General features: G+C 43.6%; 1 protein-coding gene across 1 annotated transcript in view; it reads right to left on the reverse strand.

Moving 5' to 3' along the window:
- The window catches only part of LOC126412350 (probable cytochrome P450 301a1, mitochondrial), a 260,468-nt gene that overhangs the window by 59,497 nt on the left and 181,070 nt on the right, over positions 1-19,901 (reverse strand). Inside the window, exon 7 of the mRNA XM_050081903.1 lies at positions 15,179-15,338. Coding sequence (XP_049937860.1) covers positions 15,179-15,338 — 160 coding nt within the window. The remainder of the gene's footprint in view (positions 1-15,178; positions 15,339-19,901) is intronic.

A 19,901-nucleotide genomic window follows, 5' to 3' on the forward strand; every position in this document is an offset into this window, starting at 1 on the left:
GCCTCGGGTATGGATGTGTGTGATGTCCTTAGGTTAGTTAGGTTTAAGTAGTTCTAAGTTCTAGGGGACTGATGACCTCAGAAGTTAAGTCCCATAGTGCTCAGAGCCATTTGAAACTTTCCTGTTCCACTCGCAGATAGAGAGAGGGAAAAACGAGTCTCTATAAGCCTGCATATGAGCCCCAAGTGGGTAGAAGCCGTGGTCTAGTGGTAGCGTCTTTGATTCATAATCAAAACGTCTTTGGTCCTGGGTTCGATCCCCGCCACTGCCTAAATTTTGATAAATAATCAGCATTGGCGGCCGAAGACTTCCGGCATAAGAAGTCAGCCTCATTCTGCCAACGGCCTTGCCAAAGAGGGCGGAGGAGCGGATAGAGGTTCAGGGTACTCTCTTGTCCTAGGGGTGGGAAATTGCCCCTAAAGGCGGAAGAATCAGCAATGATCAACAACATGAGGATGCAGAAGGAAATGGAAACTACTGCATTAAAGACACGTAACGTGTATCCACAGCACATGTGGCCTGTAATTGAAGAAGTGTCATGATGATCTCTCCATTGGCAAAAGATTCCGGAATAGTCCCCCATTCGGATCTCCGGGAGGGGACTGCCAAGGGGGAGGTTACCATGAGGAAAAGATTGAATAATCAACGAAAGGATAACGTTCTACGAGTCGGGGCGTGGAATGTCAGAAGCTTGAACGTGGTAGGGAAACTAGAAAATCTGAAAAGGGAAATGCAAAGGCTCAATCTAGATACAGTAGGGGTCAGTGAAGTGAAGTCGAAGGTAGACAAGGATTTCTGGTCAGATGGGTATCGGGTAATATCAACAGCAGCAGAAAATGGTATAACAGGTGTAGGATTCGTTATGAATAGGAAGGTAGGGCAGAGAGTGTGTTACTGTGAACAGTTCAGTGACCGGGTTGTTCTAATTAGAATCGACAGCAGACCAACACCGACAACGATAGTTCAGGTATACATGCCGACGTCGCAAGCCGAAGATGAACAGATAGAGAAAGTGTATGAGGATATTGAAAGGGTAATGCAGTATGTAAAGGGGAACGAAAATCTAATAGTCATGGGCGACTGGAATGCAGTTGTAGGGGAAGGAGTAGAAGAAAAGGTTACAGGAGAATATGGGCTTGGGACAAGGAATGAAAGAGGAGAAAGACTAATTGAGTTCTGTAACAAGTTTCAGCTAGTAATAGCGAATACCCTGCTCAAGAATCACAAGAGGAGGAGGTATACTTGGAAAAGGCCAGGAGATAAGGGAAGATTTCAATTAGATTACATCATGGTCAGACAGAGATTCCGAAATCAGATACTGGATTGTAAGGCGTACCCAGGAGCAGATATAGACTCAGATCACAATATAGTAGTGATGAAGAGTAGGCTGAAGTTCAAGACATTAGTCAGGAAGAATCAACACGCAAAGAAGTGGGATACGGAAGTACTATGGAATAGGAATGACGAAATACGTTTGAAGTTCTCTAACGCTATAGATACAGCAATAAGGAATAGCGCAGTAGGCAGTACAGTTGAAGAGGAATGGACATCTCTAAAAAGGGCCATCACAGAAGTTGGGAAGGAAAACATATGTACAAAGAAGGTAGCTGCGAAGAAACCATGGGTAACAGAAGAAATACTTCAGTTGATTGATGAAAGGAGGAAGTACAAACATGTTCCGGGAAAATCAGGAATACAGAAATACAAGTCGCTGAGAAATGAAATAAATAGCAAGAGCAGGGAAGCTAAGACGAAACGGCTGCAGGAAAAATATGAAGACATCGAAAAAGATATGATTGTCGGAAGGACAGACTCAGCATACAGGAAAGTCAGAACAACCTTTGGTGACATTAAAAGCAACGGTGGTAACATTAAGGGTGCAACTGGAATTCCTCTGTTAAATGCAGAGGAGAGAGCAGATAGGTGGAAAGAATACATTGAAAGCCTCTATGAGGGTGAAGATTTGTCTGATGTGATAGAAGAAAAAAAGAGTCGATTTAGAAGAGATAGGGGATCCAGTATTAGAATCGGAATTTAAAAGAGCTTTGGAGGACTTACGGTCAAATAAGGCAGAAGGGATGGATAACATTCCATCAGAATTTCTAAAATCATTGTGGGAAGTGGCAACAAAACGACTATTCACGTTGGTGTGTAGAATATATGAGTCTGGCGATATACCACCTGACTTTCGGAAAAGCATCATCCACACAATTCCGAAGACGGCAAAAGCTGACAAGTGCAAGAATTAACGCACAATCAGCTTAACAGCTCATGCATCGAAGCTGCTTACAAGAATAATATACAGAAGAATGGAAAAGAAAATTGAGACTGCGCTAGGTGACGATCAGTTTGGCTTTAGGAAAAGTAAAGGGACGAGAGAGGCAATTCTGACGTTACGGCTAATAATGGTAGCAAGGCTAAAGAAAAATCAAGACACTTTCATAGGATTTATCGACCTGGAAAAAGCATTCGACAATATAAAATGGTGCAAGCTGTTCGAGATTCTGAAAAAAGTAGGGGTAAGCTATAGGGAGAGACGGGTCATATACAATATGTACAACAACCAAGAGGGAATAATAAGAGTGGACGGTCAAGAACGAAGTGCTCGTATTAAGAAGGGTGTAAGACAAGGCTGTAGCCTTTCGCCCCTACTCTTCAATCTGTACATCGAGGAAGCAATGATGGAAATAAAAGAAAGGTTCAGGAGTGGAATTAAAATACAAGGTGAAAGGATATCAATGATACGATTCACTGATGACATTGCTATCCTGAGTGAAAGTGAAGAAGAATTAAATGATCTGCTGAACGGAATGAACAGTCTAGTGAGTACACAGTATGGTTTGAGAGTAAATCGGAGAAAGACGAAAGTAATGAGAAGTAGTAGAAATGAGAACCGAGAGAAACTTAACATCAGGATTGATGGTCACGAAGTCAATGAAGTTAAGGAATTCTGCTACCTAGGCAGTAAAATAACCAATAACGGACGGAGCAAGGAGGACATCAAAAGCAGACTCGCTATGGCAAAAAAGGCATTTCTGGCCAAGAGAAGTCTACTAATATCAAATACCGGCCTTAATTTGAGGAAGAAATTTCTGAGGATGTACGTCTGGAGTACAGCATTGTATGGTAGTGATACATGGACTGTGGGAAAACCGGAACAGAAGAGAATCGAAGCATTTGAGATGTGGTGCTATAGACGAATGTTGAAAATTAGGTGGACTGATAAGGTAAGGAATGAGGAGGTTCTACGCAGAATCCGAGAGGAAAGGAATATGAGGAAAACACTGATAAGGAGAAGGGACAGGATGATAGGACATCTGCTAAGACATGAGGGAATGACTTCCATGGTACTAGAGGGAGCTGTAGAGGGCAAAAACTGTAGAGGTAGGCAGAGATTGGAATACGTCAAGCAAATAATTGAGGACGTAGGTTGCAAGTGCTACTCTGAGATGAAGAGGTTAGCGGTTAGCACAGGAAAGGAATTCGTGGCGGGCCGCATCAAACCAGTCAGTAGACTGATAACAAAAAAAAAAAAAAAAAAAAAAAAGCCCCAATTTCTTTATTTTCGTGGTCCTTAAGGGAAATGTTTGTTGGCGGCAGTTTCATCGTTCTGCTGCAGCTTCAAATACCGGTTCTCTAAATTTTCGCAATAGTGTTCCTTGAAAAAAACGTCGCCTTCATTCCAGGGATACCCATTTGAGTTCCTGAAGCATCTCCGTAGTACTTGCTTGTTGTTCGAACCTACCGGTAACAAATCTAGCGGCCCGCCTCTGAATTGCTTGGATGTCTTCCTTCAGTCCTACCTGGTGCGGATCCCAAACACTCGAGCAGTACTCAAGAACAGGTCACACCGGCATTCTATAAATGGACTCGTTTGCAGATGAACCACAGTTTCCTAAATTCTGCCAATAAACCGAAGTCGACTATTTGCCTTCCTTACCACAATCATCACATGCTCGTTCTATTTCATATCGCTTTCAAAGTTATGACCAGGTATTTAAACGACTTGAGTGTGTCACGGAGGACACTAGTAATACTGTATCCGAACATTACGGGTTTGTTTTTCCTGCTCATCCACATTAACTTACATTTTTCTTCATTTAGAGCCAACTTCCATTCATCACACCAACTGGAAAGCTCGTCTACATCTACGTCTGCATCTACATTTATACTTCGCAAGCCACCCAACGGTGTGTGGCAGAGGGCACTTTACGTGCCACTGTCGTTACCTCCCTTTCCTGTTCCAGTCGCGTATGGTTCGCGGCAAGAACGACTGCCGGAAACCCTCCGTGCGCGCTCGAATCTTTCTAGTTTTACATTCGTGATCTCCTCGGGAGGTATAAGTAGGGGGAAGCAATATATTCGATACCTCATCCAGAACGCGCCCTCCCGAAACCTGGACAGCAAGCTACACCGCGATGCAGAGCGCCTTTCTTGCAGAGTCTACCATTTGAGTTTGCTAAACGTCTCCGTAATGTTATCACGCTTACCATGTAACCCTGTGACGAAACGCACCGCTCTTCTTTGGATTTTCTCTATCTCCTCTGTCAACCCGATCTGGTACGGATCCCACACTGATGAGCAATACTCAAGTACAGGTCGAACGAGTGTTTTGTAAGCCACCTCCTTTGCTGATGGACTACATTTTCTAAGGACTCTCCCAATGAATTTCAACGTGGTACCCGCCTTACCAACACTTAATTTTATACGATGATTCCAAAAAAAATGGTTCAAATGGCTCTGAGCACTATGGGACTTAACATCTGTGGTCATCAGTCCCCTAGAACTTAGAACTACTTAAACCTAACTAACCTAAGGACATCACACACATCCATGCCCGAGGCAGGATTCGAACCTGCGACCGTAGCGGTAACGCGGTTCCAGACTGAAGCGCCTAGAACCGCACGGCCACACCGGCCGGCACGATCATTCCACTTCAAATCGTTCCGTGCCCATGCTCCCAGATATTTTACAGAAGTAACTGCTATCAGTGTTTGTTCCGTTATCATATAATCATACAATAAAGGATCCTTCTTTCTATGTATTCGCAATACATTACATTTGTCTATGTTAAGGGTCAGTTGCCACTCCCTCCACCAAGTGCCTATCCGCTACAGATCTTCCTGCATTTCGCTGCAATTTTCTAATGCTGCAACTTCTCTGTATACTACATCATCCGCGAAAAGCCACATGGAACTTCCGACACTATCATCTTATATCATCCTACAGTCAGTCATCTTCGACTTCTTCTCGTACACCACTGCATCATCAGCTAAGAACCGCAGATTGCTGCCTACCCTGTTAGCCAGGTAATTTATGTTCCTAGAAAATAATAGTGTTTTCTTTTGTAGAATATCTTCAGATGACTACTGATGAGGGCGGTCCTAACACAATAAATGTGTAATAATGCAACTGAGATGATTTTCACTGATGGCATTAGTGTTGCCTGTGATTCTCGACCTGATCAAAATGAAACTTCCTGATAGATTAAAAGTGTGTGCCGGACCGAGACTCGAACCCGGGACCTTTGCCTTTCGCGGGTAAGTGCTCTGCCAAATTTTTCGTGGTTTTTTTTTTTTTTTTATCTCACTTTGTTCGCTTTCGTTCGTTGCATCTGCTCGGGGCGGACGTCGAAAGACACCCGTTTAAGTTCGTTGTTGATCGATTAACTTAGTTTTTTTTTATTACAGAGGGCAGGTAACCTCTGACCGAACACGCTGAGCTACCATGCCGGCTGCCACCTCAGCTACCCAAGCACGACTCACGACCCGTCCTCACAGCTTCAATTCTGCCAGGACCTCGTCTCCTCCCAGTTTCATATCAGCGCACACTCCACTGCAGAGTGAAAATCTCATTCTGGAATCATGATCAAAATGATTGGATTAAGAGACAGCCTGAAATTACGATTCGCCGCAGGTGTATATCGTGAGATGGTAGCGGCTACAGCTGCCCAGCTGCCCGGCTCAGCCAAATGGCCAGAGGCTGCTGAGAGACTGGAGCGAAGTGGGGAAACTGGCGCGCCAAGGAGCAACGTGGCCCAGGTCGCGGTTCTCGACATCGACCGGTTTGGAGGCCGGCCGCTACGGGGTCAGCGAGGCGGCCGTTCACCGTCCACCGTTCACTCCAGCGCTGACTGTACAACCTGTTCCCGCACCTCCGCAACCATTTACATACAAGAAGTCGCAAAACACGTGGCGGAATGTATCCCTATGAAGGAACCTGTTGGGTTGGCGGAAGAGCCAACACCGTGTTACTAGAGGAGGCCGAAATGCACGCCGATTTAGCTCACGCAGGCTCGCGTGAGGAGGGAAGAACTATACTGACGTGAGGTCTGGAACATGACAAGGAATTAGAATTTAGAAAGCGGACGTAGCTGGTTTGATACTTAACTTTAATCCATTAATGATGAACGTCGCTCTTGACGGTACGTGATTCACAATATCAATATCAATAGTAACTGAATATGGCGTCTTGCTAGGTCGTAGCAAATGACGTAGTTGAAGGATAAGCTAAACTGTCGTCTCTGCAAATGAGAGCGTCTGTAGTCAGTGAACGATCGCTAGCAAAGTCGGCTGTACAACTGGGGCGAGTGCTAGGGAGTCTCTCTAGACTAGACCTGCCGTGTGGCGGCGCTCGGTCTGTAATTCACTGATGGTGGCGACACGCGGGTCCGACGTATACTAACGGACCGCGGCCGATTTAAAGGCTACCACCTATCAAGTGTGGTGTCTGGCGGTGACACCACAGAACCATAAAAAATGTGAAGAAATAGAGAAAGAAATGATTGTTGGAAGGAGTGACTCAGCATACAGGAAAGTCAAAACAACCTTCGGTGGAACTAAGAAAAGGAGGGTAACATTAAGAGTGCAGTGGGAACACCACTGTTCAATCCAGAAGAGAGAGCGTATAGGTCGATGGAGTATATGGAAGATACCTGTGGCGGAAATGGCTTGTCTGATGATAGAAGAAGAAACGTGAATCGGCGTAGAAGAGATAGGGAATCTGTATTAGAATCTGAATTTAAAAGAGCTTTGGAAGAATTTAAATCGAATGACAGAAAACATCCCATCGGTATTTCTAAAATCACTGGGGAAAGTGGCAACTAAACGACTATTCACGTTGGTGAATGTATGAGGCTGTCGGAAAAATATCTTCCACACAATTTCGAAGACTGCAAGAGCTGTCGAGTGCGAGAATTATCGCACAATCAGCTTAACAGCTCATGTATCCAAGTTGCTGACGGGTATAATATATAAAAGGAAAAGAAAACTGAGGATCTGTTAAATGACGATCAGTTCGGCTTTAGGAAAGGAAAACGCACCAGAGACAGATCTCATGTTATATCTGATAAAGAAAGCAAGACTGATGAAAAATCAAGACACGTTCATAGCATTTGTCGACCTGAAAAAGCGTTCGACAATGTGAAATGGATCAAGACGTTCGAAATTCTGATAGGGGTAAGCTGTAGGGAAAGACAGGTGATACGCAATATGTAAGACAGAGATGTAGCCTTTTGCTCCTATTGTTCAATCAAAATGGTTCAAATGGCTCTGAGCACTATGGGACTTAGCATCTGACGTCATCAGTCCCCTAGACTTAGAACTACTTAAACCTAACTAACCTCAGGACATCACACACATCCATGCCCGAGGCACGATTCGAAACTGCGACCGTAGCAGCAGCACAGTTCCGGACTGAAGCGCCTAGAACCGCTCGGCCACAACGGCCGGCTATTGTTCAATCCATACATCGAAGAAGCAATGACAGAAAAAAAAGGAAAGATTCAAAAATGGGATTAAAATTCTAGGTGAAAGAATATCAATTATAAGTTTCATTGCTGACACTGCTGTCCTCAGTGAAAGTGAAGAATTACGTGATCTGTTGAACGGAATGAACAGTATAATGAGTACAGAATATGGATTGAGAGTAAATCGAAAAAAGACGAAAGTAATGAGAAGTAGCAGAAATGAGAACAGCGACAAACTTAACATCTTAATCGGTGATCACAAATTAGATGAAGTTAAGTAATTCTACTACCTATAAAGCAAAACAATCCGTGGCGGACAAAGGAATGAGAACACAAAAGCAGACTAGCAGTGGCAATAAGGGCATTCCTGGCCAACAGAAGTCTAGTAGTATCAAACATAAGTGTTAATTTGAGGAAGAAATTTCTGAGAATTTAAGTTCTGAGGACTGAATTGTATGCCACTGAGACATGAATTGTGGGAATACTGGAAACGATGATAATAGAAGCGTTTGAGATGTGGTGCTCCACAAAAAAGTTGAAAATTAGGTGGACTGATGACGCAAGGAATGAGGGGATTCCACGCAGAATCGGAGAGAAAAGAAATATGTGGAAAACACTGCCAAGGAGAAGGGACAGGATGATAGGATATCTGTTAAGACATCATGGAATTACTTCCATGGTACCAGAGGGGACTGCAAAGGGTAAAAACTGTACAGGAAAACAGAGAATGGGATACACACAGTAAATAACTGGCGACATATGTTGCAAGTGCTACTCTCAGATGGAAAGGATCGGACAGGAGTAAAACTGTTAAAAAAAATGTAAACCTACTGAGCTACGTCTATGATAGAGCGAGACTAATTATCCACCGAGCCTTACTCTTTTGTCTCTCAATCATCCATACTCATTGCAAATGGTAAATAACAAAATTGTGCGTTTGAAGCATTGTAGGAAGACAATATAATATTATTTGTAGGTAATTCGGGAATAGGCAGAGCTGTCATCTCTGACAGAAACAATGGTTTTAACAGGCTAAGATTCGAGTCGAGCTTGGATGGCAGATAAGATTACATAATTCCATGCTGATTTGTGCCAGAGCTCTTCAGTTGTTGTGGTTGCCGCGTCGTACCGTGACACTCTCGCCATGCTATAACCAAATGTTTTCAGTGGGTGAAAGATCTGGGGAACGGGCATTGTACCAAGTTATGTCAGAACTGCACGGGCAACACACGGTATTGCGTTACGTTGTTCGAAAATAGCGTCACGGAGACTTGGGACACAGAGCAATTCCACCGGCCTTCTCACGTTAGAAATGTAATGGTTAAGTAAACCATGGATGATAAGACAGGTGCAGGGCCCGTATGATGATGACGAATGCAATCTGGTAACGTCCTTTCTCCTTAGAGCCTCCACATAGGGCATATTCGCCATGATGTTGTGCGAAGAATTGGGACTACATCCCTTGATATCGTGCGGTGCATCAGTTTCGATCTGCCCTCATGAAGGAGCTGGTGGAGGTTTTGGGATACAGAGAAAGGAATATGGTCTTCTGAGACGGTGAACGTCAGGAATGACAAGGACCATCAGGGCACACGTGCCGTTAAGTACAGCAACAACTATGTACTGTTTCTGTGTACATGCAGCTGCTTGTCACTCAAGTACGTTCCGTATCTCATCATTCTGTTAACGACTTGTGTACCTGTTTTGCTGTCCACGTACGTCTGCTTTTCATGCGTGTGGTCTTCGGTCGGAATGGGAGATCCAATTGAATGGCCACCTCGCTCCTCTGGTTTATGCCACATCATTTATTTATTTTTGGTGGGTAGAGTCATATCAAAGCCTCGTGTAGGTGAAGACCTGTTGCATTTTCTGTTCTGTCAATAAATCTCAGTCTTTCGTAATTATAATCCCTAAGTATTTAGCGGAATTTACAGCCTTTAGATTTGTATGATTTATCGTGTAACCGAAATTTAGTGGATTTATTTTATTACTCATGTTGATGACTTCGCATTTTTCGTTATTTAGAATCAATTGCCACTTTTTGCACCATACACTCTCTCTAAATCATTTTGAAATTGGTTATGATCATCCGTAGACTTAACAAGACAGTAAGTGACAGCGTCACCTGCAAACAGTCTATGAGGGCTCCTCAGTGGTCACCTAAATCGTTTATGTAGGTCGGCAACAGCAGAGGCCCCATCACACTTCCTTGGAGAATCTAGATATTACTTCTGCTCTACGTGACTATTCTCCACCAATTTCTACGAACTCTGACCTTTCTGATAATAAATCTCGAATCCAGTCGCTCAACTGACACGATAATACATAGAGGTCTCTTGTGAGGAACGGTATCGAAAGCCCGCTGGAAATCTAAACATATGGTATCAATTTGACATCCCCTCTCTATAGCACTCATTACTTCGTGAGAAGAAACAGCTAGTTGTGTTTCACAAGAATGATATTTACCGAATCCGTGTTGGCTATTTGTCAATAAATCGTTTTCTTCAGGTTAGTCTATAATCTTTGAACACAATATGATGTTGTGGTCTTCAGTTTAAAGACAGGTTTGATGCAGCTCTCCATGCTACTCTATGCTGTGCGAGGCTCATCTCCGAGTAACTTCTGCATTCTACATCCTTCTGAATCTGCTTACTGCATTCATCTCTTGCTGTCCCTCTAGAATTTTTATCCGCCACACTTCCCTCCAATACGAAACTCGTAATCTCTTGATGGCTCATAATGCGTCCTATCCTTCTTTTGGTCAAGTTGTGCCACAACTTTCTTGTCTCCCCAATTCTATTCAGCACCTCCTCATTAGTCATGCGATCAGCCCACCTAATCTCCAACATTCTACTGTAGCATGACATTTCGAAACCTTCTATTCTCTTCTTCTCTAAACTGTTTATCGTCCATGTTTCACTTCCATACATGAATACACTCCAGAAAAATTAATTCAGTAAAGACTACCTGACACTTAGATTTATATTGGATGTTAAAAACTTCCTTCTTCATAAATGCTTTTCTTGTCATTGCCAGTCTACATTCTCTCTACTTCGTCCATTATCGGTTATTTTGCTGCCCACATACCAAAACTCATCTACTACTTTAAGTGTCTCGTTATCTATTCTGAGGCCTTAAGCTTCACCTGATTTAGTTCCACTACATTCCATTATCCTTATTTTGCTTTTGTTGTTGTTCATCTTATATCCTCGTTTCTAGACACAGTCCATTTCGTTCAGCTGCTCTTCCAAGACCTTTGCTGTCTCCGACAGAATTACAATGTCATAAGGAAACCTCAAAGTTTTTATTTCTTCTATCTGGACTTTAATTCCTATCCAAATCTTTTTTTTCCTTTACAGCTTGCTCAATATACAGATTGATTAACCTCGGGGATAGGTTACAACCTGTCTCACTCCCTTCTCAACCACTGTCTTCTTTTCATGTCCCTAGACTCTTGAAGCTGCCGTCTGGTTTCTGTTCAAGTTGTAAATAGCCTTTTGCTCCTTGTATTTTACCCCTGCTACCTTCAGAATTTCAAAGAGAGTATTCCAGTCAACATTGTCAAAACCTTTCTGTAAGTCTACAAATTCTATAACCTATCTTCTAAAGTAAGTCGTATGGTCAGTATTGCCTCCCGTGTTTCTACATTTCTCACGAATCCAAACTGATCTTCCCCGAGGCCGGCTTCTACCAGTTTTTCCATTTTTCTATAATTAATTCATGTTAGCATTTTGCAACCATAACTTATTAAACTAATAGTTCAGTATTTTTACACCTGTCAGCAGCTGCTTTCTTTGGAATTAGAATTACTACATTCTTCTTTTCTCCTATCTCATACATCTTGCACACCAGATGGAAGAGTTTTGTCATGTCTGGCTATCGGCAGTCTGATAGTGTATCGTCTACCCCCGGGGCCTTCTTTTGCTTAGATCTTTAGAGCTCTGTCAATTTTTTTTCTTGCAGTATCATATCTCCCCTCTCATCTTCATCTACGTCCACTTCCCTTTCTCTAATATTGCCTTCAAGTTTATCGCCCTTATAGAGTCCCTTCCACCAACATTTTTCCCTTCTTTGCTTAGGAATATTTTTCAACATGAGCTCTTTAATTAACACAGCTGCCTCTCTTTCCCCCAAAGGCCTCTTTAGTTTTCCTGTATGTGGGACCTATCTATCCCCTAGTGAAATATACTTCTAAATTATTATGTTTGTCCTCTAGCCATTCCTGCTTATCCATTTCGCACCTTCTGTCAATCTCATTTTTTAAACGTTTTTATCTTTAGGTACGGATCTTTCGAGTAACTAAGGAGCTATTGCGTCAGCATACTCTGAGAGGAACCTGAGCGGTATACTATCTGAGTGATTTAAGCTGATTCACGCTAATGAGGATACCTACTTCTACGTTACTCTTGCTGGCAGTTGTTCTCGATGCGAATTCTGGAATATTTAAGATGGTCGTTCAATAAGTAATGTCCCACTTTTTTTTAAAGCCATTAATATACATAGACAAACGTCCTTGTTGGTACTTCACATTTGATGTGTGTTCTGTTCGCCGGTGAAGTTCCGAACCGTTCGGCATATGGCAGAGCCGTAGTACAGCGTCAAAATGGCGCCTACATACGAATCAAGGTACAAGCAGCAAGCTGTTATTGTATTCTTGTGTGCAGAAAAAGAAACTGTGGTGAACATCCATAAACTTTTGTCTGCAATGTATGGCGATTCTGCAGTTGATAGGAGTATAGTTGGGAGATGGGTGAAGAAAGTAAGAGCCTCAGGAAATGTAGAAACAGAGCTCCATGATCAGCCAAGGTCAGGACGCCCTGTCACAGCCACTGCTCCAGACATGCTGAATCGTGCGGATACCACTATTCGTGCCGACCGGTTAATCATAACTCGACAATTGGCTCTACAGTTGTCGGTCAGCACTGGAAGTGCGGATATTCAAAGAGGCGCTGACAATGGGTTCCACGAATGCTCACAGCGGACCACAAGATTCACAGAAAGGCCATTTCATCTGAATTGTTGGAGCATTTTGAGACCGACAGAGAGGCCTTTCTGTCACGGTTGTTACAGGGGACGAAAGCTGGGTGCACCACTTTGCGCCAGAAGCAAAAAGGCAGTCCATGGAATGACATCATCCTCATTCACCACAAATGAAGAAATTCAAGACAACCCCCTCTGCCGGAAAAGTCATTGTGGCAGTCATCTGGAATTTTGATGGTGTCATTCACGTGGATGTGATGACGAGAGGGTCAACTACCAATTGACGGGCATACGAAAAGACTCTGAATAAACACAAGAACCGTTTCCGACGTGTTCGATCGGACAAGACTCTAGCAGAAATCTTGAACAAACACGATAACGCACGCCCGCACACAAGTCTGAGAACTTGGGAACACTTCGCCAAATTGGGTTGGACATCATTGCCTGATCCACCCTACAGTCCAGACCTAGCACTCTCGGACTTCCATTTCTTTGGGCCGCTTTAAGATTCTTTACGGGGAACACATTTTTAAGATGACGAGACTGCCACTCATGCAGTGAAAACGAGGCTATGCGTACAGAACAAGAGCTTTTACCAACAGGGCATACATGCTCTTCCACAACGTTGGCGTACGGCCATAGAACGTGATGGAAACTATGTAGAAAAATAGGACATGAACAATACATGTTGATGTATTTTGTCACCAAATTCTGACTCTTATCAATAAATATGTTCTGAGAAAAAAATCTGAGGCATACTTATTGAACGACCTCGCACTTATGTCAATGTGACTTCGTACACGTCAAAATCGGCGGATATGTAAATGAACTGAGTTGCAATTGTACGTGAGAGGTAGAACGGCCACAACAACGCATTAGGCCTGGTCACGAACGACGTTAGATGTTGAGTGATCACTGTGCTTGACACGGAGATGCCGCTTACTCGTCTGAGGTAGCTTTATCAGCACTTGAAACTGTTTAAAACGGGCCTCACAGTGAGTCTTCTTCGGATGGCTGGGCGATTCGTTCAATATCCAGATTTGTGAGGCATTTAGACGCCCCACGGCCCGAAGTTGTACTACGTTAAAACATGGGGGTAGATGTATTCGTCGTTGTCAAGTTCATTTGGCTAGCGGGGTGAATCGTACAATATCCAGATTTGTAGGGCATTTGGATGTTACAGAGGCCCGAAGCTGGATCGCGTTGAAATGTGAGGGCAGACGTCCTCGTCGTAGCCAAGTTCCGGCCAACTACATCTGACCACCAAAAGGGGGGATTTCCGTACTGTACACCAAGCACTTATTAACCCCTCCCGAATTGCATCTCCCATTCGAGAACAAGTAATGGACTCACTGCAAAATTCTGTGTCATCGCTTACCACTGGTCGGCAGCAGCAGCTGGACTAAAGCATTACCGTCCCATGAGTAGGCTGTCGTTAACATCACAACACAAACTACTGGTGCCGTGAACAGGAAGCTTGGACTGTAGTGAATGGTGCATTATTATCATCGACTCTTCACGGTCTCATGCCCCTGATGACGATCGTCGGCGAGTATGGCGGCGACTTGGCGAAAGGTCCAATTCTTCCAGTCATTTGGAGAGGCACATTGGTGTTTCTGTTGGCGTCATAGCGTGCAGAGCCATCGGGTATGTCTTCAGGTCATGGCTGGTAGTTAGTAAACTCTGGCGACATAATGATACGTCACGGACATCCTGCGTCCTCCTATGTTACTTCTCATGCGTCAGTATTGTTATACCATTTTTCAACAGGACAATGCTCGTCAACACTTACGTCTCTATGAGCTGCCTGCTTGATGCTGAGATACCCCTGTAGCCAGCAAGGCCCCAGATCTGTCACCGACAGATTATGTGTGGGACCAACTCCGTCCCAGTGTCAATATCGACGATGTCCAGAACCATTTATAGCATTTGTCGGTCGTCTTGCCTCAGTAGAAGATACAGGGGCTGTATGATACCCTTTCTAACGGATCAGAGCCTGCATCCAGTCCAGATGGGATGCAACGTCACACTAATAAGTGGGCTCATACTGTCAAGTCCTTCGCATATCACACACCTTCTCAACCCTTAAGGCTTCGCTTTTTTTGTCAAGCTGTTTATTTCGAAATCATGAATGTTTCACCTTATTCGCACACTCCAAGGAGACACTCGGAGCAAGACGGTTTACGACTTTGGACCGATATTCGCGTTTCGGATCGGTAGTAGCAACTTTGACATAAGAAACGTCACGTATCACGCATACGAAAACGGGTGACGCACTGACCTCGGTGCCGCCTACTAAAGCTAAAGACGACGCTGGCAGCGAGGGAAAGCTGTCAGTGATGGCGATCTTTGACCTTCGATCGACTGAGCTAGCACTACCGACCACCGCGCCGAGGGTGTGCTCGAGAACTGCGCAGAGGCAGGTGACAGAGAGAGAGGCCGCCGACTCACCGTGTCGATGCCGACGAGGAACATGTCGAGCGCGAGCAGGCAGGCGGTGCGCTCGTCGGCGGTCCGGAGGATCCTCAGCAGCAGCGGCGGGTCGCTCACCCCGCTGGAGTCCAGCTGCTGCAGGCGGCGCAGGGCGCGCTGCACGTGGCGCCACGTGATGCTGCACTTCAAACAGGCACATTCAGGGGCGCACACACTGCAGACGTGTGCAGCTCTCAGCTGGCTACTGCCAGTCAACAACAGAAAATGAACTTAGTCAGAGACGTGTGAAACGTAGCTGATCCCCTTTCTGAGATCCCCATTCTTTCCAAAAGGCTCGAAAACTACAGTGCTAACATTATTTTATCTACAATAATGATTTGAAGCTGAAGGAATGAGCTAAAATTTGTACCAGTGCTGGGATTCGAATAAGGGTCTCATGCTTACTAGATAGATGCGCTAACCACTGTGCCACACTGGCTGAGTGCCCAGCTTTGCACGGTTATGTATTTACTCGAACTCTACTAGTCCATCTCCTTCTACCCCTCTCCCTGTCCATCTCCTTCTCTCCCTCATTCTCTCCATCTACTCCTGCCTTTCCCTCTGTCCACCCGTTCCTCCCCATTTCCTCTGTCCATTTGCTCCTCCCCCTCTCCCTGGCCACCTGCTCCTACCTTCTCTGGTATTATTTATTCGAATTCTGTTAGTTCAGTTCCTTCTCACCCTCCCATCTCTTTCCCCTCCTCACTCTCCCTACTTCCACCACTCCACCCTCTGTCCATCTCCCCCTGCCTCTCTCTCTGCCCATCTGGTCATCCCCATTCTCTCTGTCCATCCAGTCCTCCCCATTCTCTTTGTCCATCTGGTCCTCTCCACTATCTCTGGCCATCTGCTCTTCCTCCCTCTGTCCATCTGATATTTCCCCCTGTGTCCATCACCTCCTCAAGCCCCCCTCTCTCCTCCTCAATCCGTCCATCTACTCCCCCTCTCTTTGTTCATCTCCTCTCCCCTCTCCCTGTCCGTCTCCTTCCCTCTCTCCTTCTCTGTTCACCTCCTCCTCTTTTCTTTCTCTCTCCATTTCCCTCTCCCCTCCGTCTGTCCATCTTCTCCACTCCCCCATAACACTGCCCATCTCCAACTCCCCTCCTTTTTGTCTGTCCATCTCTTCCACCTTCTCTCTACACGTTATCGCCCCCACCCCAACACCAAGTTGCTGGTTCTTTCCAGATAACAAGTAGTATATTTACCAAATTTATTTGAAATCGATCCGGGGGTTTATGAGGAGCTTTTAAACAACAGCTCTGTCTACATATGCACATGTCACAAACATTTCAGATACAATTAACATATTTCACACATATTTGCATATACATTTCAGCTGTATCTCTAGTGAACTTCGCTCTGCAGTTCCTTTCCTAATACTTATGACGTCATATCCCCTAAACTATGTGTGGTAAAATGATATAATTTTGCAGGTACATCCAGTGTCACAATCTGCGAAATGTGCTGCGAATATAATTTCTATCATAGAAGTAGTCAATTAAAACGACATGCATGATGCGGGAGTTTTTCACACATCTCAGTGTTTGATATTGTACCTCCTGAACTATGTGTCGTACAATGATATATTTTTGCTGGTACTTTCTGCTGTGTATGTGAACAATGTGTGCAAAATGTGTTGCGAATAGAGTTATTAGTAAACAAATAATAAATTAAAAGGTCATGTTTGATACGGCAGTTCTACTGCATGAACAGCGAAAATGAACGTAGCAAGCAATTAATTTCTTTTCTTTCATCATTTTGCTGGCAGTGTCAGAGAGAAAATATCTTTCGAATTTTTAAAATTTTGTGTAAAATTTGTTGCATGTCACTAAATGCTCTCATTCTCAAACCTTGTATGAGTACAGTCTGGCTATTTGCGCATCTTGAGCTGTACTTCTGTTTCACCCCCAATCCTTTGGGATGCGGGTGGTTCTTGTTTTCTCAGTGGTTCTTTCCACATATCAAGTGATATGTGTACCAAGTTTGCCTGAAATCGATCCAGTACTTTAGAAGGAGAACATACACGTATACTTCCACATTTTAATATGCATAACATTGTTCAAGGGTGATAGTTTCGGACGAGTCCGTTTCATTTTCTATCCATTGCCTACACTGGAGAGATGTGTGACGTCCGCACGGACAAAATGCCGAGAAAAATACCGATCAAAGTGAAGAAAAAAAGGGTTGGTAGATCACTTGCTGTGAATGGCAAAGACCCCGAGTTCGATTCTCGGTCCGGTACACAGTTTTAATATAAGTTTCATATCAGCGCACATTCCGCTGCAGAGTAAAAATTTCATTTATTGGACCCGAGATAATTAAATTACTAGAAAACAACGCTTCGTACAAAAAAGAATGTTCTGCGTGGATAGTTAGTATTAGTAAAGGAGACATCTGTCTATGCGACAACTAGCCACCACCTGATCACCCCTTCTAGATGGATGGGATCAAATTCGTATTTTCAAATGGGAACCCCACCCTTCTTTTTCATTGCATATTCATATTCTACTAAAAAAAAATACGCACGGTTTACTCAAACCATTGTTTTCTATTCATGACAGATAGCGATGTAGTCGACAAATTTACGATGTGAATGTAAACCTTTGTATCCAAAAGGTTGACATTTATGTCTGAAATTTACTTTAGTGTTGCAAATTTGACTGTACAGTACAATATGGTAAGCCGTTTCACTGTTTGTTTAGAAACGACGTTTAGCGCGGTCCAAGAACAACGACGTGACCGTAATAGTTTTGTGTTTCCATCGGAACGCTCGACATTGGTGAGACCCCTTGCCTCTCACCATTGGGTTGCTTGATTTCGGTGAGTATCCATGCCAGGTGCGCCTGTCACTATCACTGCATGGACATTTTACCTTATTACAATGGCTGTCGTTTGTATTCCGTGAATAGCTGCGTATCGGCTAGAACGAGAGTTACGGCGGTTGAATGGAAACACACACCGAAATCAGTCACCGTGATGGTGGGGTCCCGGAGCGGTCAACAAAATCTAGCATTCTGATGATTTGGGGACTCACCACATTGAACCACACAGGGGACTGAAAAGTACGTTACCATACACGTAGCTTACTGCCAGAAATACCAACGTCTAGTCATATTATTTGTGCTGTAAAATCAAATTTGCAGCACTCAGCTAACGTTTGAACACCAATACCAACCATTTGAACATAAAGCTCTACATTTACTTCGTAAACGAAATGTAGAATCTTATGTGTCGGTTCTTAATTGCAAGAACAGGTACACTTAATATTTATCGATTGTAGCGCCATCTACTGCGAATGGAAAACCATGGTTTGAGTAAACTGGAAGTATTTTTTGACGTAGAATGCAAATATGTAAAACGATGGGGGGGGGGGGGGGGGGTCCCATTTAAAAATACAAAGTTGACCCCGCCGTTGTAGGAGTGGTGGTTAGGAGGTGGCCAGCTGTAGCACAGACAGATATTCCCTTCACTAAAATTAACTTTTCGCTAGAACGTTTTTTTGTACTATACGTCGGTTTCGAGATATTTAGTTGTCTCAAGTTAAAACAAACACCGTACATGGAAGTTCTCAAGCATAGTGTACGTACAAATACACAAGTTCACTACAACGGCTATGACGTGCCTGCTTCTTTATCACGTAACTATCAAAAAAAGTCAGTGTAATATATAATATTTTTTTTTTTGTTCTGTCCCTACAGCACAAATTCGAAGAGTCTATCTTAGTAGATTGACTTCCATACAGTAGGTCAACTTAGCAAATGTGACTCAGTGTACTTGACAGGCATCAGCGTTGGACATGTGATTTTGCGCTCTGTCGTTACGCCACAGTATCGTTGTGTCCCCGCTTATTTCAGTGCTACCTCTCAGTATGTGCCTCTTAATATCATAGTTGTGCCCACATTTGTAAAATATGTCATGTGTGAATATGAATGTAATTGTGAAATTAAGACACACTCAGTGAGCGGTACTATTTGAAATAAGCGGAGATACAGCGATACCGTGGCCTGATGACATCGTGCATATACACATCTCAAACGCTGATGGTGCCTGTTAAATACTCTCAATCACATTTGCTAAGTTGACCTAGTGTATGGAAATCGATTTGCCAAAGGTAGACAGTTGCCTCAGTGTACTGTAGGAACAGAAAAAACTTTCATATATTGCACTCGAATTATATTACATTAAAGACCCAGATATCTCACGGACGTTGTACAGAACTTCTGTGATTCGTACTTACACGATGGTTGAGAACTTTTATATATTGTAACGTACTGTATTTACATTTTCCACTAAAGATGCACGTTTCTGGCGTAGGCGAGGGTTCGACAATGAACGGAGACGTTCGAAAATATTCATCTTAAAAGGAATACCTAAGCAAATTGAACGGGAAATTAAATAAATAATGAAAATATAGTTGCCGGTCATTTATTTCGATGCAACGACAGAATTACTTTTGCATTGTATTCATTCAGGGATCGGAAAACATGAAGAAACCGCTCAGTCTGAGTGATTAACAAATCAGTGACACTCTGTAAATCTTCGGTATTATTTTGTTATTTCTACATCTATATTTCGCGAAAAACCATCCGGCGTATAGCGAAGGGTACTTCCGTTACCACTACCACTTCCGCCTTTCACTGCTACATTAGCGAATAGCAAGCGGGAAAAATGCTAGTTGTCAAAACTCCGTATAAGCTCTCAT

This window comes from Schistocerca serialis, chromosome 7 (assembly GCF_023864345.2).
Source record: "Schistocerca serialis cubense isolate TAMUIC-IGC-003099 chromosome 7, iqSchSeri2.2, whole genome shotgun sequence".
Lineage (NCBI taxonomy): Eukaryota > Metazoa > Arthropoda > Insecta > Orthoptera > Acrididae > Schistocerca > Schistocerca serialis.